This window comes from Camelina sativa, chromosome 2, assembly GCF_030686135.1.
Source record: "Camelina sativa cultivar CO46 ecotype springtype chromosome 2, ASM3068613v1".
Taxonomy (NCBI): Eukaryota; Viridiplantae; Streptophyta; class Magnoliopsida; order Brassicales; family Brassicaceae; genus Camelina; species Camelina sativa.
Window position 1 is genome coordinate 27,880,888 of NC_141881.1, and position 25,684 is coordinate 27,906,571.

The window sequence follows — 25,684 nt, forward strand, 5'->3', positions numbered from 1 at the left end:
TAACTTGTAACCAATCAATCTATCAATTTCGTAATCTATCTTTGGTTAACGTTGTGGTCTATCAATAAAATATATGGAAAATAAATATGTAATATTGTGTTTAAAGATCTTTGAAAACAATGTGATATAAGACTAAAATCTTCCAAAAATACAGTTTGAAATATCTATAATTTTATTTGTTATCATTAATATATCAATTATCAATTTAGAATATCCATAATATTTAGGTATAACCACTAATCTATAATCTATCTATAACCTATTTGTAACAATTTGTTATCATTTATTAAAAACATAAAGTCTACAAAAACTATGTTGTGTTTAAAAATCATTCATCATATACATTTTCTTATTATGATATAAGTTAATAACAAATAATGAGAAATGATTTTCAACATCAAAGATGAATCATTATTTAAAACAGTTTAAATGATCCAAATTCCGAAAACCCAAGAAGAAGAAACAGAAAAATTTCATCATATCTTTCACTTTTGTTCTCTTCCATGGAGTCTTCTTCTTCTCTTCTTCCTTCTCAATGGTCTGATCTTCCTTTAGATATACTTGAGTTGATCTCAAATCGTCTTGACCACGACGGCTCATCAGACACCGTTGATCTCATCTGTCTCCGTTCTGTTTGCGCCACGTGGCGTCTCTGTCTTCCTCTCTCCGACTACAACAGCAAGAAAAACAATCCTTTCTCAAAATTCCCAACGTATCTTCCTTTTTGGTCATCTTCTTCTTCATCAACCTCTGGTTTCTTCATTCTGAAACAGAGCAGCGCCTATAAACTCGAAGCTCCTTTGATGAATCCGAGTACTTGGCTTGTTAAGCTTCAAGAGACATCTCCAGGGAAAATGCGAGTCTTGGATCTCTTCTCAAACGACAGAATCTGTTTCTTACCTGAGAAGTTCCCGGAAAATATCGATTAGCTGGAGTGAGATTGGTTCGTAGATCTTATCGTATGGAGTACACAAACAATGGTGGTGGCGAGATGTCTTGTTTCTGGTCACTGAACTCCGAGAAAGTTGTGATTTTGTCTTCAGGGAAAGGGAAAGAAGGCTCGGCGATAATGGCTATCCACAGTGGTGGGAAATTAGGGTTTTTGAAGAGTGGAAACAATGAAAAATGGAGAATTTTGGATATTTCTATTGGGAGTGGCAAAAGGTTGAGGTTTAATTGGGATAGACGGTTAACGAAAGGGAACATGAAACAGCCTATGATAACATCTAGTTGCCAGTTTCCTTTGAGGCTAAAGCGGAACCAATCGCTTGCAAGAGGACGGAACATGGAGAGACAACGGTGGAGGATAGCAATCCCAGCAAGGCCTTCTGTTACATCAGTTACTAGACTGAACAACGCTTGGCCTCTAAATGTTAGGGATTCTTTGTGGAAACCTGATATATGAGCCATGAATGGGATCATCCATGAACCAATGAACCAGAAAGCAGCTACCCACAGAAGCATTACCTGCAAAAAATTATGTTAGGGTCACAACTTATAACTGCGGAATTAACCAAGGAAATAATCTGGACGCAACAGGTGAAATTGAAAGCTTTGGCCTTTGGTATATAACTCATTTCTCATAGTTTGTATTGCATCTTCTCTATGAACCAAGGCATCTATAATACTAATATATAGCTTGAAGTAATCTCGTTTCAACAACCTATACCTAATCAATACAGGCTAAAGAGGTAAGAGGTGTAGTCCACAGTTTATATAGATCAAGGATATTTGCCCACATTTAAATGTCTCTACTTTCAAAATCTATTGTCTTACACAGACTCAATATAGGCAATACTCCACTCATTCATATAAACTCGGATCGTAACATTCTAGATAGCTTTCATTACTGTTCTTGTGTAAAGTGTAAACCTAGTATGGCAATACAAAAGAGGTTGAGTAACATTAAGAAGTAAGGTACCTGCACAATGGTCTCAACAGTCCATGGTACTTTCCAACGAGTCCCAATGGCCTTCAAAACTGCATCTGCAGCCTGAAATCCAACAAAACAAAGGTGCTTTGAGACCCAAGATAATGTTTTAAAACAAAAGGTCGATAAGCCTTTGTCGGAGTTTCCTTATTTGCAATTTTCCCATTACATAAGAGTAAAAAGAGCCTCAAATTCATTTCATGAAAACACTAGTAAACCAAAAACCAGTTGATGATGGATAATACACAACAGTTTATTCCAAAAGATGAGATTTCTGCTGTAGTCTCTACAGTCTAGAACCTAATATCATAATTGATTTGTCATACTAAAACCGAGACTAAAAGAAAACATAGTTCTTCTTCCTATACAAGTATATCCAGTGACAGTTGGGATAAGCTTTTACCTTTTGAAGAGTTGCCTTCAAATCAGTTTTATCTGTACATGGAGAATCTTGATCTGGCTTAACTATTTCCTCAGGCACGAATTGCTCCGGATTCTCAGGAGCAGAATCCTCATTTCTAAAGCAAAAAATCTTCCATTTCTGCAGCAAAATAGCACCAAAAAGTTTTAAATACATTGAAGATAAAACTCTTCATCTGCATCAACACAAATATAAAGCAGCTCTTCTCATTTACCAATTGGACATATCTAACTTAAAACACCTAATCACAATACTACTAAACCTCAAAAGAAAAACCCAATTCCACAATTTCATAAACAACCCTCTCTGTACTAGTTGTCAAATTCAAAGTTTCAAACTTGATTTGGATAAACAGAGAAAAGAAACAAGAAGACGTACTTGCTTTGCGGACTTATTAGAAGGTGAAGAAGCAGCAGTTAAAGGGGAAATCTGGGTAAGATCAGGAGAGAAGACAGTTCGACAAGGAACCCTAAACTTAGAACGCGAAATAGATAGCGCTGGGCGATGGCAAAGGAGAGACGAAGAAGAGCAAGGAGAGGTCAACATGGGAATGAGAGATGAGAAAACCCTCAGAATATGCCAACACTGAGGAACCCTAATGTGAGATTCTTTTTCTTCTTCTTCTCAGTTTCATCAGAGAAATTGAACAAAAAAAAAAAAAAAAAAACCCTAATTATCTGAAAATTGGATTTGGGGGTTTCGTGACCAGAGAGATAGAGAGACAGAAGAGTGACCAAAAAAAGTTGTTGAATTTTCAACGACAATAATTAACAATCCTTCTAAACCGAACTAAACCGATAATTAAACCGGAATAGATCAATTATGCAATTTTGTCTACAATTTTGACCAAAACACTAAAAAAATAAGACTAAAACGGGAGGAGCCATAAAAAATAAGTCTAGACTGGTATGCGACTTTGGTTTGCTTGCAAGTCGTCGTCGTCCAAGTGGCTCAAGTCTAGGGAACATAGACAGCCACAGCAAAGGGCCATTAACACAATGGAAGAGGGTAATCCAACACAGAGAGCGAGTTTGGGAGAGATACAATCGAGAAGTATGACGATGACAGCTGTTAATTGGGTTTGACTAAACACACACATTATGGGCTTTAATGGGCCTACGAAAATGACATGAAGAAGAACAATGTGATCCATATGCTACACTAAAAATATCTACAAAGATATGAGAAGTGGAGGTAGGTGAGACAAGATATACAAAAAGGAGCTTTCTAGAAAAAGTGAGATACGAGAGAAACGAGACAGTTTTTCTTATTCTTCAAGCTTTCTTCTTCCTCCTTGTTGTATTGGTGATCCTTGTTCTTCTTGTGCAAAATCTGTAAACCAAAGACCAACCTCACAAGTAGTTGGTGTGTGTAATCTCTCTTTCATATAGTGAAGCTTGGGAGCAAGAGTTCTCCCCCGAGACGTAGCGGTTATCCGTGAACTCGGTGATCAATTCTTGTGTGTTGTTTCTTTTACAAGCAACCATTCTTACTCTTAACTCAACAAGTGGTATCAGAGCGCCAGGCTTGGTGTAAGGTTGCTAAAGAGATTCAAGTCTAGGGTTTCTGGGAGACTTACAAGATGAGTAACACTAGGGTGGAAGTGGACAGGTTTGATGGAACAGGTGACTTCTCCTTGTGGAAGGTCAGAATGTTGGCTCACTTTGGTGTCCTAGGGCTGAAAGAGATCTTGAATGATGAGCAGCTACTAAAAGATCCACCTACTGTAGAAGCGGAAGCTACAATAGCTCAACGAGACTCTCAAACGGGCACAAGTGGAGGTTCTGGGTTGTCTCCAAGTATTGATCCTGTAAAGTTTGAAAAATCAGAGAAGGCCAAAGATCTTATAGTACTAAACGTTGGAAATCAAGTACTAAGGAAGATCACACATTGTGAAACAGCAGCAGCTATGTGGTCTACTCTAAACAGGTTATACATGGAGACTTCTTTACCTAACCGCATCTACTTACAGCTTAAGTTCTATACTTTTAAGATGACTGATTCTAAAAGTATAGATGAGAATGTGGATGATTTCCTTAAGCTAGTTGCGGACCTGAATAACATAGGAGTGGAAGTTACTGAAGAGGTTCAAGCAATCCTGTTGTTGAGCTCACTATCTGAGAGGTATGATCAACTCAAGGAGACTCTAAAGTATGGTAGAGATACTTTGAAGTTGAATGAAGTCATAGGCGCTGCAAAATCAAAAGAAAGAGAGTTAATAGAAAGTGGAAAGCTTTCAAAATCACAAAATGAAGGTTTGTACGTTGAATCAAGGGGAAGATCTGAGAAGAGATCTGAAAGAGGAAAAGGCAAACAAGGGAGAGGACGATCTAAGAGCAGAGGTAGATCAAAGTCAAGGCCGAAGTACAATAAAAACAACAAGGGCTGCTTCATTTGTGGAAAAGAAGGACATTGGAAGAGAGAATGTCCAGAAAGGTCATCAAATAAAGCTTCTAGTTCAGCTAACATTGCAACAGAACCCAAACAGCCACTAGTGCTAACAGTTAGCACTCAATATACAAAGGGAGAATGGGTTATGGATTCTGGTTGTAGTTTTCACATTACACCAGACAGGGATTCTCTATTTGACCTACAAGAATTTGATGGTGGCAAGGTTTTGATGGGTAATATGACTCACAGTGAAGTAAAGGGGATTGGTAAGATTAAGATTATAAATCCAGATGACTCTGTAGTCATATTAACGGATGTGAGGTACATGCCTACAATGGGAAGGAATCTCATTTCATATGGTCAATTAGAGTTGAGCGGATGCAAGTATGAAGGAGAAGATTTTGTAGTCACCTTCTACAAAAATGGGCAAAAGGTCATCTCTGGAAGATACAAAGATGGGTTGTACTACCTACAAGGAAATGTAGTAAAAGGAGAAGTTTCAGTGGCAAAGCCTGTAGCTAACATGACTAGCATATGGCATTCAAGGCTAGGTCATATGAGCATGAAGAACATGAATGTTCTAGTGAAGGAAGGTTACTTACCAGAGAGAGAAGTTGGTAAGCTGGATTTTTGTGAGAGTTGTGTACTTGGAAAATCTCACAAGCAAAGGTTCCCAACTGCAAAGCACACCACTAGAGGTATATTAGATTATATACACTCTGATCTCTGGGGATCTCCTTCTACTCCAGAAAGTCTTGGCGGTTGCAAGTATTTTGTAAGCTTCATTGATGATTTCTCAAAGAAAGTATGGGTGTATTTTCTGAAGACTAAAGATGAAGCATTTCACAAGTTCAGAGAATGGAAAGAAGCAGCTGAGAATCAAACGGGGAAGAAGATTAAGTTCCTAAGGACTGATAATGGTCTAGAGTTCTGTAATACACAGTTTGATAACTTGTGTAAAGAAGCGGGAATTACAAGGCACAGAACATGTACCTATACACCACAGCAAAATGGTGTATCGGAGAGGATGAACAGGACCATTATGGATAAAGTTAGAAGTATGCTTTCTGAGACAGGATTGGGTCAAGAGTTTTGGGCAGAGGCTACTTCAACAGCAGTCTACTTGATAAACAGAACACCAAATTCATCTATTGGTTTCAAGCTACCTGAGGAGGTGTGGACAGGTACAAAACCAGATTTGAGTCACTTAAAAAGGTTTGGATGTTCAGCGTTTGTTCATGTTACTCAAGACAAAATAAGTCCAAGAGCAGTGAAAGGAGTTTTCATGGGATATCCTTTTGGTATTAAAGGATATAGGGTCTGGTTACCTAAGGAACAGAAATGCACAACAAGTAGAAACGTGATGTTCAATGAAAATGAGTTGTTCAAAGACACCTTGACATATACAAGTGAAAAGAAAGAAGAAGCTGATAAAGCTTTAAGAAAACTGAAGAAAGCTGAAAAAAGAGTGTCTTTCAGCAACAATCTTGTCAGAGGTCCTTCTACCAGTTATTCTGATTTGGATGAAACATCTTCTCAAGGTGGAGAAACATCTTCATCAGAAAGTTCAGAAAGCTCAGAAAGTTCAGAAGAATCAGAAGTGAATGAGGAAGCTGATGGAGCTGAAAATGAACAATCCTTGGATGATTACGTGTTAGCCAGAGACAGGATAAGAAGAAGCAACATCCGACCTCCTTCCAGATTTGAAGATGCAGATTTTGTAGCTTATGCTTTGGCAGTAGCAGAAGACTTGGAAACAGAAGAGCCTAAGTCTTATGAAGAAGCTATGAAAAGCAGTAAGAGAAAGCAATGGGAAAATGCAATGAAAGAGGAGATGGATTCTCATAGAAGGAGTCATACTTGGGATCTAATTGAGAAACCAGAAAAACAGAAGCTGATTGGTTGCAAATGGGTCTTTAAATTAAAGTCAGGCATACCAGGAGTGGAGAAACAAAAATATAAGGCCAGGCTAGTCGCTAAGGGTTTTGCACAACAAGAAGGCATTGATTATAATGAAGTGTTTTCTCCAGTGGTTAAACATGTTTCCATCAGATTAATGTTGTCGATTGTGGTTAACATGGACTATGAATTAGAGCAAATGGATGTCAAAACAGCTTTTTTGCATGGAAATCTAGAAGAAAGGATTCTAATGAGTCAACCAGAAGGATTTGTGCAACAGGGAAGTGAAGACAAAGTCTGTCTGTTGAGGAAGTCTTTATATGGTCTAAAACAGTCTCCTAGATGCTGGAATCAAAGGTTTGATAAATTCATGAAAGATCAACAGTTTGAAAGGACTAGTAGAGACCCATGTGTCTACATGAAAGACACCCAGACGGATCAAGCTGTTTATTTGTTGCTCTATGTGGATGACATCTTGATAGCTTCAGGAAGCATGGTTGTGATTCAAAATCTCAAGGACAAGCTGAAAAGTGAGTTTGAGATGAAAGATTTGGGAAAGGCTTCAAGAATTCTGGGTATGGACATCATCAGAGACAGAGAGAAGGGAGAATTGATTCTGTCTCAGGGAAAGTACTTAGAAAAGGTGTTGAAAACTTTTGGGATGTTTGAAGCAAGGCCAGTGATTTCACCAACTGATTCTCAGTTTAAACTCAGAAGTTTGACAGAAGTAGAAAAGAAAGCTGAAGCTGTACGTATGGAGAGAGTTCCATATGCAAGTGCAGTGGGGAGTTTAATGTATGCTATGGTGGGTTCAAGACCAGATTTGGGGTTTGCAGTTGGTCTTATCAGCAGGTTTATGGCAAATCCAGGGAGAGTACATTGGTCAGCAGTGAAATGGGTATTAAGATACTTAAAGGGCTCATACACTCAAAATCTGACGTTCAAGAAGAGTTCTAAGTTTTGCATTGAAGGTTTTTCAGATTCAGATTATGCAACAGACTTAGACAAAAGAAGGTCAGTCACAGGGTATGTATTTAAAGTTGGTGGAAATACAGTTTCATGGAAATCATGTTTGCAATCAGTTGTGGCTCTTTCAACCACTGAGGCAGAGTACATGGCTCTGAGCGAAGCAGTAAAAGAGGCCCTTTGGTTGAAAGGTATGTGTTCAGAATTGGGGTTTAAGCAAGACAGTGTTCATGTTCATTGTGATTCACAAAGTGCTCTAGCCCTAGCAAAGAATTCAGTTTATCATGAAAGAACAAAGCATATAGACACTAGATTCCATTTCATCAGGGATATAGTGGCACAAGGTGATGTTGTTCTACACAAGATTCACACAACAGCAAACCCAGCAGATTTCCTAACTAAGACGGTACCTGGTCAGAAGTTCCAGCTTTGCTGTGAGCTTCTCAACATCCGGTGAACAGGAGCAGCGGCCACAGGTAACTCCAACAGTCTCACAAAACAGGTTAAAATAAGATGAGTTAGTTTTGTGAGAAGTACTCAAGTGTCAGGATTGAGTAAGGAATTAAACTGGAGTTGGTGTTACCTGTTAAGTACTGGAACTGTGTCGGTGTTACAAGTTCCAGGTGGAGTTCCTGACAAACAGTTTTAAGAAAAAAAAAAAAACTGGGTTAGAGATCAAGTGTCGTGAGATTGAAGAACTCACTCAAGCAGATAATGACCTGAAGTTGCTGGAATTTTATGTTGGAAGGGACTCTAGTTTCAGGTGGAGTCACGAAGAAAAAAAAAGGGGAGCTGGTGAGAAGATTGCTTACCAAAGGTTGAACATGATCTCAAGAGAGAAGCAATGAATTTTGCTGGTGATGACAAGGTGGAGCTCATCATCTAAAATGGTTTCAAAATTGAAACTTTTAAGTTTCAAAATTTTTTGCAAATCTCCAAAGATCCTAGTCTCTAACTATCAGAGTGAAGAGATAAGAGATAGAGATTAGGATGTACCTGGGAGTTGCAGAGGAAGCAATGATGAGATTCACCAGAGAAACCTCATCGAAGGAGCTGCGTTTATTTCATTCAAGAAGATGAAGTTGATGTCTCAAATTCAAGGAGGAGCTAGAACGCCGAGAATGATTGAGCAGAAACGCAGCTGGAGTTGATTGCCGGCGAGAACATTGGTGTTAGCCGGAGAAGGGAGAGTTCACTGGAGTAATTCGCCGGAGGAGGCAATGATCCGGTGACATTGAGAAGCTTCACAAAAGGACAAAGGGAAGAGATTGGTTTTGCCGTTTCGGAAATGTCGATGTCGTTGGTGTGTGGTGTTTGTCAAAAGGTGGAGATTTGTTAATTGGGTTTGACTAAACACACACATTATGGGCTTTAATGGGCCTACGAAAATGACATGAAGAAGAACAATGTGATCCATATGCTACACTAAAAATATCTACAAAGATATGAGAAGTGGAGGTAGGTGAGACAAGATATACAAAAAGGAGCTTTCTAGAAAAAGTGAGATACGAGAGAAACGAGACAGTTTTTCTTATTCTTCAAGCTTTCTTCTTCCTCCTTGTTGTATTGGTGATCCTTGTTCTTCTTGTGCAAAATCTGTAAACCAAAGACCAACCTCACAAGTAGTTGGTGTGTGTAATCTCTCTTTCATATAGTGAAGCTTGGGAGCAAGAGTTCTCCCCCGAGACGTAGCGGTTATCCGTGAACTCGGTGATCAATTCTTGTGTGTTGTTTCTTTTACAAGCAACCATTCTTACTCTTAACTCAACAACAGCAATCCCAAAGCCATGACTCACGCATTCAACAAAGAAGAAACCTAATTCTTCATCTTCTGGGGGTGCCCCCGGCCCGAGAAAAGCGATACACACGTATACGAATGCCAAATAACTTCCCCACCTAATTTGGGTCTCGCTCATGGGGATCTTGTTTTGCCTTATGTACTTGAAAGCTGCAATACCGGCCGACAAGATGAGTATATGCATGATGATGACGTAAAGTATTCGCTTCATGGACCTGCCATACCACAAAAACAAAAAACAAAAAGAGAAGGAAAACATATGCAATCAAGCCATTAGTTGGAAATAAAATAGCCATACAAACACAAGAAAGAATAAAAATTCACCGATCCACTCACCACATACTTTTAGGTTTAGCCATCGTTTTGCTCTCCACCATAATGACGAGTATTGTAAAAGCTTTATTAAGCTCACAATTTGTTAGCCAGTCCTTGTATTATATTATATATATATATATATATATATATATATATATATATTATTTACGTTCAACATCTTACTCCAACTCGATCGAGGTAGGATTTCAAATATGTTTCTGTTTTAATTTTATTGAGGGATATATGTAAATCTCTTAGGATAAGGATTTAAGTTATATGTTGACAAGTTTGGGAGCTTGCTTTTAGGAGTTGGTATGTATCTAGTACAATTCTCTCTCTCTTTGTATTAAAATACTCTTTGCATTAATGAATAAATCAAGTTATTTCGACACCTATAATTTGACATAGTATGAGAGTTTATAGGCAAAAATTTAGAAAACAACAATTTTTAGGTTCATTCTATATATTCACTTCTTCTTACTTTAACCAATAGTATTATAGGATTATGCCATGTCATATTCTGTTTTAACATAATAAACTAAAATTAAAATAATTAAACATAAAAAGTTAAGAAAATAAAATTTCTATGTTTTTTTTTAACGTTGTTGACGTTTATATATGTCTATCTCTTGTAATCCGATCTGAAGAAACTTGAATCTTGTCTTGATTTGGTAGCCCTGACTTGTTCTTTTTGAAATCTGATTATCCCAGTGATTGAATCAGTTTTTGTTTTCTCATGACTCCTCCTGTAGTCAAATTGCGTTTATACTAGGTCTTTTGCTGGCTCATGTGGGATACCCAATCTTATCTCTTTTCGAATTTCGTTGAACAATTTGTTAGGATGATTTGCCTTTGATCACTAACAAGAAGACTACTCAACCTCTAGTCTTTGCCTCTTTTGTATCTATGATGAACCGATGACGGGAGGCCAATGCAACTTGGTTGTGGAGAGGCTCGGTGATTACCTTATCTAGTCTGGTCTCTATGCTCACACAAATTGCTTCAAACCAATGTTAATTTTAAGCTTCTTCTTCACTACAGAAGCACTCTTCTGCCATGTATTGTGATTTGATTGTTGTTGTGCATCAAACAAAGTTATAATTCTTACAAGAACAAAGAAACAATCATACTTTGTTATGGTTTTTGACTTTTGATTCCCTCCTATGATGGCTTTGATGTTTTCTCTCTTCCTTGTACTGTACATGTCATAATATGTATCTCTGGTTTTCGATTTGAGTAATGAAATAATTGTAGGTTGGTATTTTGGTTTATGAAGTGGTCATGATCATTTGTTTTAATCAGCTCATTATCACCAAAATAAATCCCCAGGTCTGAAGATATATTAGTGTTGTTACTGGTTATAAGACTCAAGAGAGATGATCAAGAAGCAACAAAACCTGATACAAACACATGTTCAGACACATAAGCAGTGAGCAAGCTGGAGCATGTGTAAACAGCTACAGACACAGACGCAATGATTCCTCAGATAAAGAATTAGAGAATCTACCACAGCCAAGACAGCTATATGTGAAGTCACATGGAATGAAGTGATATGCTGAACCTTGGAGTCTTATTGTGAAGTTCCAAGAAGTGAGAACTCAGCCAATCTTGTTTATGCTCATAAGAACAATTCATCCATAAGCAGCTGAGGAACCTGAAAGGGCATCAGAGAAAGAAAGAAATGAGCAACTGCATAATGTAACAGAGCAAAGACATATAGCAGTTGAGTAAACCTGAAGTACAACAGAGCTGGAAACAGAGCACTCGGTTTCTGCATTACCAATGTGTTAGTTTCTACAAATGTCGCAATTGTCATTACCAATGTGTTAGCTTCCACTGAAATAATGTTTTTTTTTTTTTTTTTTTTTTGTTTCTGCTGTAGAAAAGAAGATTATAACGAAGCTTTTAATTTCTCTAAAAAGCCAGATTTCTTAAATGCCTGTGGTAAATCCACAAAGGGTATATATATTTATACATCCCCTGTTTCATTGATATGTATATAAGAAGAATTAAGGTAAGATTTGTACATTTTGTTGTTGTTTTTGGTTTGAGAATAGGTGACATGATGCAGAGGATATGTACGGCTGCAGAAGTGAGGATATACTTCAATGGATTATTAGGAGGTCCAAAGAGAGCTACGAATTACTTGAAACCGAACAAGAACTGCAATCTATCTTCATGGATGTCTGGATGTGAACCTGGATGGGCTTGTCGTACTGCTAAAGATGTGAAAGTTGACCTTAAAGACGATAAGAATGTTCCTGTAAGAACTCAGCAATGTGCGCCTTGCTGCGCAGCTTGTCCATTGGGAGCTTATTGTCCAGAGGCTGAGCTGAACAAAACAACAGGATTTTGCGACCCGTAAGTCTTGTTTCTGATCAATTTTTGAAGTTTGTCTTGAACATATGGTAAGATTAGCTGCAGGATTATTGTTTTTGCAGATATCATTACCAGCTTCCTTCTGAACAGCCAAATCATACTTGCGGTGGAGCTGACATTTGGGCTGATATTGGTAGTAGCAGTGAGGTTTTCTGTTCAGCTGGATCGTTTTGTCCTTCCACTATCGACAAGCTTCCTTGTAGTAAAGGGTAACTAACTAAGAATGATTTTCATAACATTCGTTTAAGATTCATCTTCCTCTAATCTCATGATCAGCTAAACTCATCTTTTCTATGCTCCAGACATTATTGCAGGCAGGTTCTACTGCAGAACTAAGTGAGTGACCTCTTTTGTTCAAACAACTATCAGAGATAACGAAAGAGAACTTACAGTCTCTTTTCTCTGATGAATGTGCAGATTGTTTTAAGCTGGCAACATGCAATCCAAGATCAACAAATCAAAATATCACAGCATATGGAATCATGCTTTTTGTGAGTCATTGATCTCTCCTTAAAACTATTTGCTTCACGTATTTTTTGGTTTACTTTCCAGTTATTTGAGTCTTTGGCTTGTTTCTATTGTAGGCTGGGTTAGGTTTCTTGCTCATAATCTTATACAACTGTTCTGATCAAGTGCTTGCGACGAGAGAAAGAAGGCAATCAAAATCCAGGGAAAAAGCAGTACAAAGCGTGCGGGGTTCACAGTCACGGGAGAAATGGAAATCTGCCAAAGATATTGCAAAGAAGCATGCGACCGAGCTGCAGCAATCGTTTTCCCGAACATTTTCCAGGAGAAAATCTATGAAACAGCCAGATTTGATGAGAGCTTTAAGCCAAGCAAAACCTGGATCAGATGCTGCATTACCACCAATGTCAGGAAGTAGCTCAGACACAAAAAAGGGAAAGAAAAAGGATAAAAACAAACTAACTGAGATGTTACAGGACATTGAACAAAACCCTGAAGATCCTGGAGGGTTTAATCTTGAGATTGGTGATAAAAACATTAAAAAACATGCTCCAAAAGGCAAGGCTTTGCATACTCAGAGTCAGATGTTCAGGTATGCTTATGGTCAGATTGAAAAGGAAAAAGCAATGCAGGAGCAGAACAAGAACTTGACTTTCTCTGGAGTCATCTCCATGGCTAATGATATCGACATACGAAAGAGACCTACGATTGAAGTTGCTTTTAAAGACCTTACAATTACTCTAAAAGGGAAAAACAAACATCTCATGAGATGTGTGACTGGTAAGCTATCACCTGGACGTGTTTCTGCTGTGATGGGTCCTTCTGGTGCTGGGAAAACCACTTTCCTAACAGCTTTGACAGGCAAAGCACCAGGTTGCACCATGAGTGGAATGATTCTCGTAAACGGTAAGGTTGAATCAATTCAATCCTACAAGAAAATCATAGGTTTTGTGCCTCAGGATGACATAGTCCATGGAAACTTGACAGTGGAGGAGAATCTCTGGTTCAGTGCAAGATGCAGGTATGCCACATTTTTCTTAATGAATTTAAGTTTTCAAAATTTTAATTGACTAATGAGTTTATGATCTTACCTATCTGTTCATTCTGATCTTCAATCTCCTTCAGTTTATTAACATCATCCCATCTGTTGGCATAGGTTCCCAGGTTCATATTGGTTGCATCAGGAAATTGATATGAATGTGATGTGCTGTTATCGGTTCATATTGGTTGCATCAGGAAAACTCTATTTTTGTAATTGAAAACCAATTAAAACTCAAAAACAGATACCTCAGACATAATTTTTATCTATTGCCATAGAAACGTATTACTCTGAGTTCCACTCCCGTTATCACTCCCACCATCTCGGTCACTCAAACCATTACTCCCATTTTCATTCCCATGATCTTCATCACTGATGTTGGCATCGTTTTCTGACCCTTCAGAGCTTTCAGTTTTCACTGGCTTCCTGTTCTGTATTGCACTCTCACTTTCGCTTCCGCTAGACTGGTATATAAAGAAACACATAAATAAAAATAAGACCACATAGTAAATTTCTGAAAACAAGTAATCAAAGTAGAACACTTACACTGTGACATCTTCTCCAGACATGTTGCCAAAGATTCTTTAGTTCTTTCTTTCTAATGGGTTTCACGAGAAAATCAACAGCACCATTCGACAAACACTTAAAGACCAGAACCATAAAATCATGAGATGACATCACTACAAAAAAGAGAACATCACATCTTAAGTTACACTAACTGAGCATCACATACTGAAACTAGGTACAGAAAAATTTAATGAGGATTTAAGTACATACTTATGACAGAATTGTTCTTTAGTGTCTTATGGCTCATAATCTTGGACGACAGACCAGTTCCAGATTGCACAGGCATGACAACCTCTGTTAAGACAAGATCAATGCAACTCCTTCAAGGACATCCGAAGTAGCAGTGACTGATAATAAGTTTCCAAATTTACAACTGTTAGTCGAAAGCAAACAATATGATAGCTAAACAAGGATGATCAATTCAATCAATAAACCTTCACTGCAATTCTTCAAACCGATGATTAATCCGGAATAGATCAATTATGCAATTTTGTCTACAATTTTGACCAAAACACTAAAAAAATAAGACTAAAACGGGAGACATGTTAAGACCCGTTATTCTGCTTGGCCAACGAATACATGACATATGGTCTCTTATTCCATAAACGAATATACTAAGGACATGTGCATCGGTTAGGACTGATATTTGGTCCTTCAAATATTTTATTCTTATTTTGAGAGTTTCGTATGAGCATTGGTGTCCTTCACAGTTGGTCCCCTGGAAAAAATAATAGTATTTTTAATTTAAAAAATTAATTATTTAAATAAATATATAAAAACATATTAAAGTTTTAATTTAAATAAAACATCTAACATTGACATTAAAAACATAAGAAAATTACAAAGTTACAAAAACTTGAAAAAAACAAAAAATACAATTAAAACATGAAAGATAAAAAACATAAACCATACAAACATCAAAGAGAAAAACATACATTTTATTAAATTCATAGAATTTTTTTAATTAATATTCATTATCTGGAAGATGTCCAAAGTTAGTCCAAATATGCTCAATCAAATCCTTTTTTAACCGTTCATGGACTTTTTTATCCCGAATTTCTGTAAGACGAGTAATCGTAGTGCTCATATTGGAACCCAAACTGGCGGCACCGATGGTATATGTTTGATCCTCATCTTCTCCGTGTTGAAATTCAGAAACAATGTTTCGGTAACTGTATGTTCCTCTTTCATCCTCGATAATCATATTATGGAGTATTATGCATGCTCTCATAACATTTGCTATTTTGTTTTTATCCCATAAACGAGATGGATTTTGTTTTGGATGATGAGGGTTCAGAAATGTTGTTGGTTTAACAAGGAGAGAGATAGACAATGATGGATAAACATTGAAGGCGGGTTTGGTGTTTAAAAGGTGAAAAGATAAGAGTAATAAGTTACCAACTATCTCTCAACTACCTAAAGTCTAATCACAAATTTAAGACATTACACAGCTTACACAACTACAAAACTACACAGCTACAAAGCACAGTACAAAATATTTACGGTTTTACTATATAAGTTTGATCACAACTAAATTATACGGTTTGATCACAACTATATAAGTTTGATCACAACTAAATTACGGTTTTAAATAGATCACTATTACACGCAAAGCAATGAATGAGCAAAACTCTACACCAACCAAAGCAATTTATGATCAAGACACAACCAAAGCAACCAAAGCAATTTATGATCAAGACACAACCAAAGCAACCAAAGCAACCAAAGCAATTTATGATCAAGACACAACCAAAGCAACCAAAGGAATTTATGATCAAACTTATATAGTAAAACCATTCATATAATTTTTTTTACCGAGACAAATACAAAGCATTCTCGACTATTAAACAACCAAAGCATTAACAGAAATAAAGCATTCTCGACTATTACACAACCAAAACAACCAAAGTATTTACCTCTGACTCAATGATTCTCAACTGCTCCGTGACTTCCCGTGTTGTGTTGCTGTCTTCAAGTGACCCTGAGGAAACTCATGACCACCAAACAATATGCAAGGTATAGTCAGTTTTACTTTAAAGAATCAACAAAATCTAAACAAAATAACAACAATCTTAGAGACAAAAGCTTTCGGGTGCATTGACAAAATAACAAAGCTTCCTACTCATTCACTCATCCAGCGTAAACTATTATCGACAACAATCGAACCATATACTAAAAAATCGAAGACCAGACCTACCGAATCAGATAAAAAATTGAAAATACTTCAAAATTAAATCCAAAACCCTAAACTAATCACAGAACCCTAAATCGATATCAGAATAAAAAATCGAAACCCAGAACCCTAATTCGAACTCTAATAACAAATCACAGACTATGTCGAAAACCCTAAATCGAGAAAGAAGTTCGAATCCCAGAAAAAATATATCAAACCCTAAATTCGCTAACGGCGTTGGAAAAATTACCTCCTTTCACTTCGAAACCGGGGGATAATCTTCTAGATGATACCGCGGATGGATTCGTCTGACGAAATTAACGGTTCCTTTCGCCGGCAAAACGAGTCGCCGTCGAGAGAGATAGAGAGAGAAGAGAGAGAGTCGCAGAAAAAAAATGATCTCGATCCTTTGATTTTTTTGTATCCCCTACCCAAAAACAAAATGCTCTCACAGCATGCCACGTGTAAGGACGGACGGAGTAAACAAAGTCCCCTACGAAGGAACGTTCCTTCCATAAATATCACATTTCGATTTAAATTAAATCGTTTTATTATGAAGGACGGTCGATTAATACGCCGCTGCAGATGCCCTAATAAGAGACTTTCTTATTTTTTTTGTTTTCTCTGATTTATTTTTTTGCATCTTTTCAAATAAAACCTCTCTTAAAACCCCCAATTGGAGAAGGTCTTAGATTTTGTAATCATCATGAATATTAAATAGCAACACACATGCTTTTGATTGTAATATGATTTGAGTTTCTGATATATGTACATAACATAATTAGCCCATAACAAGAAAAATTCCTTTAAATACCACTAAAAAAGTTTTTTTTCCAAAAATACCACATTTTAGTTTTTTTTCCAAAAATACCACAAAAGTTTTTTTTTCCAAAATTACCACTAACACAAAAAATTGAATTTTAAGCATGTAGAATTTTTTTTTTTATGTTTGGGTTGACAAATTTAGTTTTAGGGTTTAGTTTTTAGGGATAGGGTTTAGTATTTATAATATAGGAATTAGTTTTTAGTATTAGAACTTTAGTTTAATTATGTGGTATTTTTGGAAAAAAAAATACATTTTAGTGGTAGTTTTGGAAAACAAAACTAAATTGTGGTATTTTTGGAATAAAAACCTATTTTAGTGGTATTTATGACAATTGCCCCCATAACAATTACAATTAGCGCTTAAACACAATTATTAATTAAAAAAGTTAGAAATACAGAATTGAAGGCCCAAATCACATTATGGGCCAAAACAATTGGGCTTAATAGGAAACACAAAATTACCCTGCATCTCAAAGTCCACATTGAAGAGTCCATCACCGTCACAGCATACTCCTCTGCTTCTTCCTCCGTTTCTATAATCTTTATAGAAAATACAACCTCCGGCGAAATCTCTGGCCGGAATCTGAACGGAGTAAGAACAGTCATCTCCTATAAACAGAGCCACGTCTCCCAATTCTCTCACCTCTTCCCATCTCTTCTCTTCTCTATTCAGCTTATAAACTCTAAACTCCACCGCAGATTTCGACTGCTCTGATATGGACCAGACACGTTTCACGTATTTATCAACAAGCAACACTTCTCCGCCAGGAGGCTCCACTAGATGCTTCTTGTGACCACCTCCTCCGACCAAACCTTCAGCCAAATGGCCCAAATCCGAAACCTTGAAATCCACATCGTAAATTACGGTTTTACCCTTGTCGTCTACAACGATGCAACAGTTCTCTCTGTGCAACATCATTATGTCCTCGTAGATCACATTCCACGAATTATCCAAAATTCTCCATCTTTCTTCGTTTCCACTCTTCAAAAACCCTAATTTCCCACCACTGTGAATCGCCATTATCGCCGTCGCCGAGCCTTCTTCCCCTGAAGACAAGATCACAACTTTCTCGGAGTTCAGTGACCAGAAACAAGAAGACATCTCGCCACCACCATTGTTTGCGTACTCCATACGATAAGCTCTACGAACCAATCTCACATGAAACTCCTGCAAATCGATATTTTCCGGGAACTTCTCAGGCAAGAAACTGATTCTGTCGTTTGAGAAGAGATCCAAGACTCGCATTTTCCCTGGAGATGTTGTCTCTTGGAGCTTAACAAGCCAAGTACTCGAATTCATTAAAGGAGCTTCGAGTTTATAGACACTGCTCTGTTTCAGAATGAAGAAACCAGAGGTTGATGATGAAGAAGATGACCAAAAAGGAAGATACTTTGGGAATTTTGAAAAGGGAAAAATGTCATTAAAATCCCCAAGTCTACATTTTCGTTGATTTAAAGCCCGAACTCTACTTTTGGAGGAAAAAAACACCAATTATTTGTTGACTTCCAAATAAATCGCAAACTCTCGTTGACTTAGCCTTTTGAGGCACAACATTAAGTGGTCAAACGGAGAAATTAAACGGAGTTAATTATCCGTTAACGAGATCAGTTAATAGCTAAACTACGCTGTTTATAACACCCTAAAACCCCCAAATTGAGAAATCGATTCTCAATTTCCCCAATTCACAAACCCTAATTGATCTAACCGTAATCAAACATGATATCTTCGATGACGAGAAGATTCCAAATCTCTTTTTGTTATACACCGGAAGAACGGTCGACCAAGATTCTCTTTAGTTCTCGATGTAAAGATCGTTACATCGGCTCCACAAACACACTTCAATGGCACTCCACGGTCGAACGAAGCTACCACCGATGTCTCTGATCCAGAACTCATCTCATCAACTCGAAAAAGAAGAGAGAAATCGAAGAAGAAAAGAGAAATTGAAGAAGAAAATATAAATTGAGATCAATTAGAGTTTGTGAATTGGGGAAATTGAGAATCAATTTCTTAATTTGAGGGTTTTAGGATGTTATAAACAATATCGTTTTGCTATTAATGAATCTCATTAACGTATAATTAACTCCGTTTAATTTCTCTGTTTGACCATTTAATGTTGTGCCTCAAAATGCTAGATCAACGAGAGTTTGCGATTTATTTAGAAGTCAACAAATAATTGGTGTTTTTTTCCTCCAAAAGCAGAGTTCGGGCTTTAAATCAACGAAAATGTAGACTTGGGAATTTTAATGACATTTTTCCCATTTTGAAAAAGGACTGTTTTTGTTGTCGGAGAGAGGAAGAAAGAGACGCCACGTGGCGCAAACAGAACGGAGACAGATGAGATCAACGGTGTCTGATGAGCCGTCGTGGTCAAGACAATTTGAGATCAACTCAAGTATATCTAGAGGAAGATTAGACCATTGAGAAGGAAGAAGTGAAGAAGAAGACTCCATGGAAGAAAACAAAAATTGAATGATATGATGAGATTGTTCTGTTTCTTCTTCTTGGGTTTAGGAATTTGGATCATATTATAAACTGTATAAAGAATGTCAATATAATGTCGTTATAATTCATCTTTGATGTTGACATCATTTCTTATTTTTTGTTATTATAATAAAAAGTGTCTATTTTTGGTGATAGTGTTTTTGGTTTTTTATATGATGCATGATGTTTATTTATGTCTATTTAAACATATATTATTAGTAACTAAACCATGTTTTTTGCACGGATATAAATTACTAAAATGTTTAGAGAATATTTTTTTTTTTGTTATTTTACAATGTATCATTGACCAATAGGCTTTTTAACAAATTATCATGGTAATAACAGTTGTATTATTTAATATCTTTATTAAATATTGGCGTGTAGGCGATACACAATGATCTCAGAATCAATTTTCTAGTCCATTGATAACTTCCATATTATTTTAAAATAAATATAAAGAAATTTTAATTTTTAAAGAAGTTCAATACTAGTTTTAAACGTTTCCTTGCAATAAACATTTTATCCTAAAGTTCCAAACTAACAATAATGGCCTCATTATAAACGGAAGAAAAAACAAAAGAAATTACGGTTTAACTTCGTTTACTTCTTCCACACGCTTCAGTCTCTGCTTTCTACATCCTTTAAAAGATCTTTCAATAACAAAACTCAACACATACACTTAAATTTTGTCTCTAAATCACTAAATAGCATACATTCTCTTGGTTAACATCCCAGAAAACTCCAACAATCCTGATTGTCTCGATCTTGCCATCGACTCTTTTCTCGACTTTCTCACATTAGAAGCCTCGATCCGATGCATAATGACCCAATAACACATTGTCCCAAGCGTCGTGAGCATTATCGTTGCACCAAACACGTCACTCCAACCGCTAGCCACCTCTCATCCTCACCAACCACCACAAACGCTAACGCCAAAAACGCTACCGATATCAAAACGCAAGCTAACCACATCAGCTTGTTTATCACAGCCATCATATTCTTCTTAGCCTTGTGCTCGATCGCAACTACTGAAGTCTGAACCACCACAACCGCTAAAGATATAAAAAGAGCGATCGAATCGAATATAAAGAAGATCGCAAACGCTGGTCTATCCGCTATATTCGCTTCTCCTAGGGATTGTCCCGGAGAGAGTGAACTCAAGTCATCAGCGTATTGTCCCGGGACGGTGAAAATGGCGGCGAAAGCGACGGTTGCGATTAAAACAGCAACGACTGTGGTTGAGTTAATCGCATTTTCAAGACCTTCTATGTGCATTTTGTTAATGCGTTTAGCTATTCCTTGAACGCGTTTCCTCGTCTCTCGAGCGTGTTCTAACTGGTGATGAACTTCATGTTTGATGTCACTTACCGTTTGTTTGAGCTCACGCGCCGCGTTTGGCCGAGTAGGGTTGTTGATGGCTTTAGCGAAGGGGACGCCGCGGGTTTTGAGAACCGCGGCAATCTCTGGATGGCCGGTTTTCTCAGCCGTGTCGAGCGGCGTTTCTCCGGCTCTGTTTATGGCTGTTGTGCTTGTGCTTGTCTCGTTGTTGTCTAGAAGCAATTCCACTATCTGCATTCACATTAAAATCTCAACAAACTATAGTTTTCAACGTATAAATTTCCATCTCGAAATGTTAAACGTAACGAAAAGGAGAAATTGGACGTAAAAACAAAAAAAAACAAAAAGTAGAGATTAGTTGCATGTACATTTTACAAGAGTATTGTACATATGTTACCTTTTAAAGTTACCAAGGACACGTCTACACACTATTAAGTACTAGTGTGTTTTTCTTGAAACTACAACCACCTTGTATGTTTTAAAATTTCCTCTCTTTTTTTGTAAATCGTAATAAACACATACAAAAACGCAAATAGAAAGAGAAATGCCGGTTGTGTATTGTGTTTACAGTCACAAAATATATTGATCAACTAATTACGCATACGAGTAAAAATGCCATTTGAAAATTTTGTTACAAAAATGTTGTTAGAGATGATTAACATACCTTAATGCGACCTTTCCTAGTAGCAACATGTAACGCAGTGTTCCCTTTAGAATCAACCATATTCAACGACGACCGATGTCCCTTCATTAGCTCGACTACAACATCAATGCTTTGTCCTTTCACCGCCATGTGAAGTGGCGTTTGACCTTTTTTATCGGTTCTCGTTGCCGTGTCCGGCTCAACCGCTACAATCGCCTTTACCACTTCCGCGTGACCATTCCTAGCCGCCGAGTGCAATGCTGTTTTCCCGTTGCTCTTTGCGATCGCGGCCAGGCTACTACCTGCGGCTTCTAGTAGATTATACTCTACAACTTCCACGTGTCCCTGAGCCGCCGTCGTGTTTCATAAGTCCACCGTCATTGCTAGCTCCGGATGTTCCTCCATTAGTACTCTCAAAACGTCTATATAACATATTCCAAATTTTATCAATGTATCACACATTATGTGAATGTGGTTCCTTAAAGCAAACAAAGATTAACAGTTTAATCATGTGTTTATCTAATTGTTTCTTCCCAATGCTTAAAATCAATATCACAAAACTTTCTTTATGATTAAAAATTTTCATGAAAGTGAACAAAATTCATACCCAATTCGCCTTGTTTAGCAGCAATGTGGAAAGGATCAAACCCATTTCTAGCTTTGGTCTCGGCGTCTTCAAGATCATAGTACTTGATGAGCTCTGCAACCACCTCCGCATCACCATATTCTGCCGCCACATAAAGAGCAGTCTCACCACATTGGTTCTGTTTCCGCAACAACTCACTTAGTTCCTCTTCTGATTCCATATGATTACTCAAAATCTCATTCACCGCAGAGAAATCTCCGCGTCTGACAGCCGAATGAAGCGGCGAATCTTCACGTTTTCCGGTCAGTTGTTTGGCCATTTTCTTTCTAACAACGGTTGGTTTTGCAGCTGATATCGATGTTGATGCTTCCTCCATTAGATCAACACGGTTTGCAAATAGATTCAATACCAACAAACGAGTCCTATATCAAATGGGATGTAAAACAACATTAATTTTCGAAATGTTAACACTAATTATTTTATTGAAACATTTAACGAGATGTGGATCCAAGGATAACCTACCAACCGAGAAAGCTTCTCCTGTTATATACGATCAAGACTTATAAGACCTTTCACAACATGACTTGTAAAGTTTCAGAATCATCCATCTGATCCAGTTGATTTGGTGGGTTTTCACGGAAATCGTATTCAAATCTACGCATCGGAAACCAAAGAGATTGTTTTGAAAATTCCTAAAGGTAAGAACTATTCTGTTCTGTTATTTCCTCTCCCTCATCTTCTCTTCTATTTTTAGAAAGTTTAGTAACAGAGAAATTAATGAAGACCAAAGATCTCAAACGTTGATTAACAACTACTTTACAGATGGCAATGTCTCAAAAGGTTCACACCCTGACCTTGTCTCATATCATAGAACCAGTAACAAAACTATTTTTTTGTGAATAGAGAAAATATGATTGTTTTATTATTATTGTTGTGTTTATTATCAAATAGAGTGATACAACTTATATATAAGTACAAACTATAATCAAAGGACATAATTAAAGGGACTACATAAAATAATATAATTAATATATATTAGAGTAATATATGGGATTTAGTAATCATAGAGGATATGATGATAGTCTTTCCTTGATACCTTTACACAACCAAGTCTATAATATGTTTCTACAAAAACCAAAACCCAAAAAAAAAAAAAAAACCCTACATATATAATATCGCCTGATCAAACTTCTTATGTCGAACAACGTCTCTCTTTCACCTGGGGCTGCTCCTCTGGGACCAGGTAAGCTGCAGATTCACGAACCAACGTTTCCACAAAATCCATTGCAGGCCGTTCAAGTGGCTGCGCGTTTAAACACATCCTCGCAGTTTCAAATATTCTGTTTAAACCTTGAGCCGAATACTTCTTACCGAGCGCAACATCAACAACCATAGGCGCATACTCCAATCTAGTCAACACTGACATTAACTGCAAAAGGAAAATACATTCGAGAAAACCTAAGTTACTTCTACATTCGAGAAGACCTAAGTTACGTCTGGAACACGAAACGTGTAAAAACTAAACCTAGATGTACAAAGTTTGAGTCATACCCAATCAGTGAGTTTCTTTTTCGCTTCAGGTCTCTCCCGATAATCATAAGCTTTCCTTCCGGTGAAAAGCACTAACAGAAAAACTCCATAGCTATAGACATCGGACTTGGTCGAAACCAACCCGAAGTTCTCTGTTTCCGGTGCGAGGTATCCTTCAGTTCCTTTCTTACTGATCTTCCTCTGCATCTCAACACCGTCTTCATCGTAAACGATCTTAGTCACGGTTCCAAAACCAGTCAGCTTCGGGACAAAATTGTCGTCAAGCACAATGTTTTTGGCTTTGACATCTCTATGAATCGAAGAAAGCCCCTGGTGTACGTAAACCAGACCTTCGGCTACACCCACAGCAATTCTCATCCTCGTGTCCCAATCCAAAACCCGAGTTTCTTGTGTTAGACCCTGAACTTGCCTCGCATTTGCTACAAACAAAAAGAGAATGACTTAACAAAACTGGAATGAGTTGATACAGAACTAAAATAGAGTACACTGATTAGGTTTGTATTGATTACCAAAGAGATGGTGGTCAAGAGAGCCATTAGGCATGAATTGGTAGACAAGGGCAGTGTTTGTCTTGCCGTCGTGTTTGCCGAGAAGTTTAATCACATTTGGGTGATCAGCTTCACGTAACGTTCTAATCTCTGCCAAGAACTCACCAAGACCAGGCGTCTTGCCATGATTAACCTTTGCAGCTCCAACCTAATTTAATCGTTCAAAAGTTTCTGATTTCAGAAACTTGGTTTCGATTCTTTAACCAATAAAGCACAAGACTTTTGGGGTTCATACCTTATGAATTCTTGGGAAATTGCAGCGATAGAGTTTGCCGACTTTGCCTTGGCCAATCAAATGTGTTATCTTAAAGTCCTCGGTTCCTTGAACGATCTCATTCCATCGAAATTTAACGAAACCTTAAGAAAGAAATATAACGAACAAGAAGAAGAACCCTAAATCAGTTTCGCAAGATCGAGATACTTGTTAACTAAAAACAGACTTGCTTGTGGTACAAGAAATCAGAAAACGAGAAAAGTTCACGATCGTCAGAGAGTTCGATATTCCTAATGAAACTACTCACCTTCGTCGTCACTACTTCCCGATGAATCTGTTGGTCCCGATGAATCAGATGAATCTGATGGCTCCGGTGGTTGTGGTGGTTGCGGTAGTTCCTCTGGATCTTGCACTACTTGACTTGCGCTTCCGCCACCGAGACAGCACATGAAACGACTCATCGCAGCGATCGACGAAGATATATCTTTCTTGAGGCTTTTCTAGTTTTTTTTTTTTTTTCCCGACAATTTTTTCCCGGAAAATGTAATTAGACAGAGAGAGAGAACTCTATACGAAAAAAAAAGAGTGGAGAGAGAGATAGAGAGTCGAATGATGAACACTAAAAGAACTAGCCGGAGGATATATATATATGAGCTCTACTTCTATGAGTAAGTTTTTATTATTAATTATAAAATTAAATAATACACTAATTAGATTAGATTCATAGAATATCAAACAAAACAAAAAAGAAGAAGAAGACCAAAGTATCACACGTACAAAGCCTTAAAAGATAGATAAAAATATGTATTATGGATATTTTGTGAAAATATAAAGACAAAGAATTTTGATTAATCACTATTAAAATATTAGTCAAAATTCATGAGTAACCTTAAATACTATATCAAGTACAATAGTATATCTATAGAAATACGATATTTGAACAAGACTACTACTTACTAATTATCATGGCAATAACCTTTATAGACTTTAATAAACAAAATAAAAAGAAAAGGTTACTAAAAATATAACCAAACTCTCCCTTAAAGTTTGTAAAACTATCATGTTGTTCTTCAGATCTTGGAAGTGAATCTCTCTTTTATACTAGTCTTGTTGTTCAACTGTCGTCACTAGCTACTTGGACATTGATTTTC

General features: G+C 37.2%; 3 protein-coding genes, 1 long non-coding RNA gene and 3 pseudogenes across 5 annotated transcripts; 2 read left to right on the plus strand and 5 right to left on the minus strand.

Moving 5' to 3' along the window:
- Positions 1–262: 262 nt before the first annotated feature.
- On the minus strand, positions 263–3,419 carry LOC104737445 (uncharacterized). Its single transcript, XM_010457623.3, has 4 exons — positions 2,730–3,419; positions 2,334–2,471; positions 1,922–1,993; positions 263–1,467 (listed from the first exon to the last, which is right to left on the minus strand). The coding sequence occupies exons 1-4, from the start codon at positions 2,895–2,897 to the stop codon at positions 955–957; spliced, it is 891 nt and encodes a 296-aa protein (XP_010455925.1). The 5' UTR covers positions 2,898–3,419; the 3' UTR covers positions 263–954.
- LOC147949286 (putative F-box protein At5g60060 pseudogene) lies at positions 504–929 on the plus strand (annotated as a pseudogene).
- Positions 3,420–12,566: 9,147 nt separating the features above from the next.
- On the plus strand, positions 12,567–13,823 carry LOC104756610 (ABC transporter G family member 28 pseudogene; annotated as a pseudogene).
- Positions 13,824–14,015: 192 nt separating this feature from the next.
- Positions 14,016–14,286, minus strand: LOC104737439 (uncharacterized). Its single transcript, XR_002034059.2, has 2 exons — positions 14,150–14,286; positions 14,016–14,067 (listed from the first exon to the last, which is right to left on the minus strand). It is a non-coding gene; the product is annotated as an uncharacterized LOC104737439 (long non-coding RNA).
- A 3,300-nt stretch (positions 14,287–17,586) lies between these two features.
- LOC104756618 (putative F-box protein At5g60060) lies at positions 17,587–19,622 on the minus strand. The gene is made up of 2 exons (XM_087478356.1): positions 19,441–19,622; positions 17,587–18,580 (listed from the first exon to the last, which is right to left on the minus strand). The coding sequence occupies exons 1-2, from the start codon at positions 19,620–19,622 to the stop codon at positions 17,587–17,589; spliced, it is 1,176 nt and encodes a 391-aa protein (XP_087334482.1).
- Positions 19,623–20,211: 589 nt separating this feature from the next.
- Positions 20,212–22,890, minus strand: LOC104737430 (ankyrin repeat-containing protein NPR4-like; annotated as a pseudogene). Its single transcript, XR_015574492.1, has 4 exons — positions 22,743–22,890; positions 22,242–22,642; positions 21,656–22,056; positions 20,212–21,222 (listed from the first exon to the last, which is right to left on the minus strand). The product of XR_015574492.1 is annotated as an ankyrin repeat-containing protein NPR4-like (transcript).
- A 512-nt stretch (positions 22,891–23,402) lies between these two features.
- On the minus strand, positions 23,403–25,111 carry LOC104756626 (putative serine/threonine-protein kinase PBL5). Its single transcript, XM_010479246.2, has 5 exons — positions 24,841–25,111; positions 24,555–24,676; positions 24,281–24,467; positions 23,772–24,190; positions 23,403–23,649 (listed from the first exon to the last, which is right to left on the minus strand). The coding sequence occupies exons 1-5, from the start codon at positions 24,992–24,994 to the stop codon at positions 23,413–23,415; spliced, it is 1,119 nt and encodes a 372-aa protein (XP_010477548.2). The 5' UTR covers positions 24,995–25,111; the 3' UTR covers positions 23,403–23,412.
- Between the last annotated feature and the right edge of the window lie 573 nt (positions 25,112–25,684).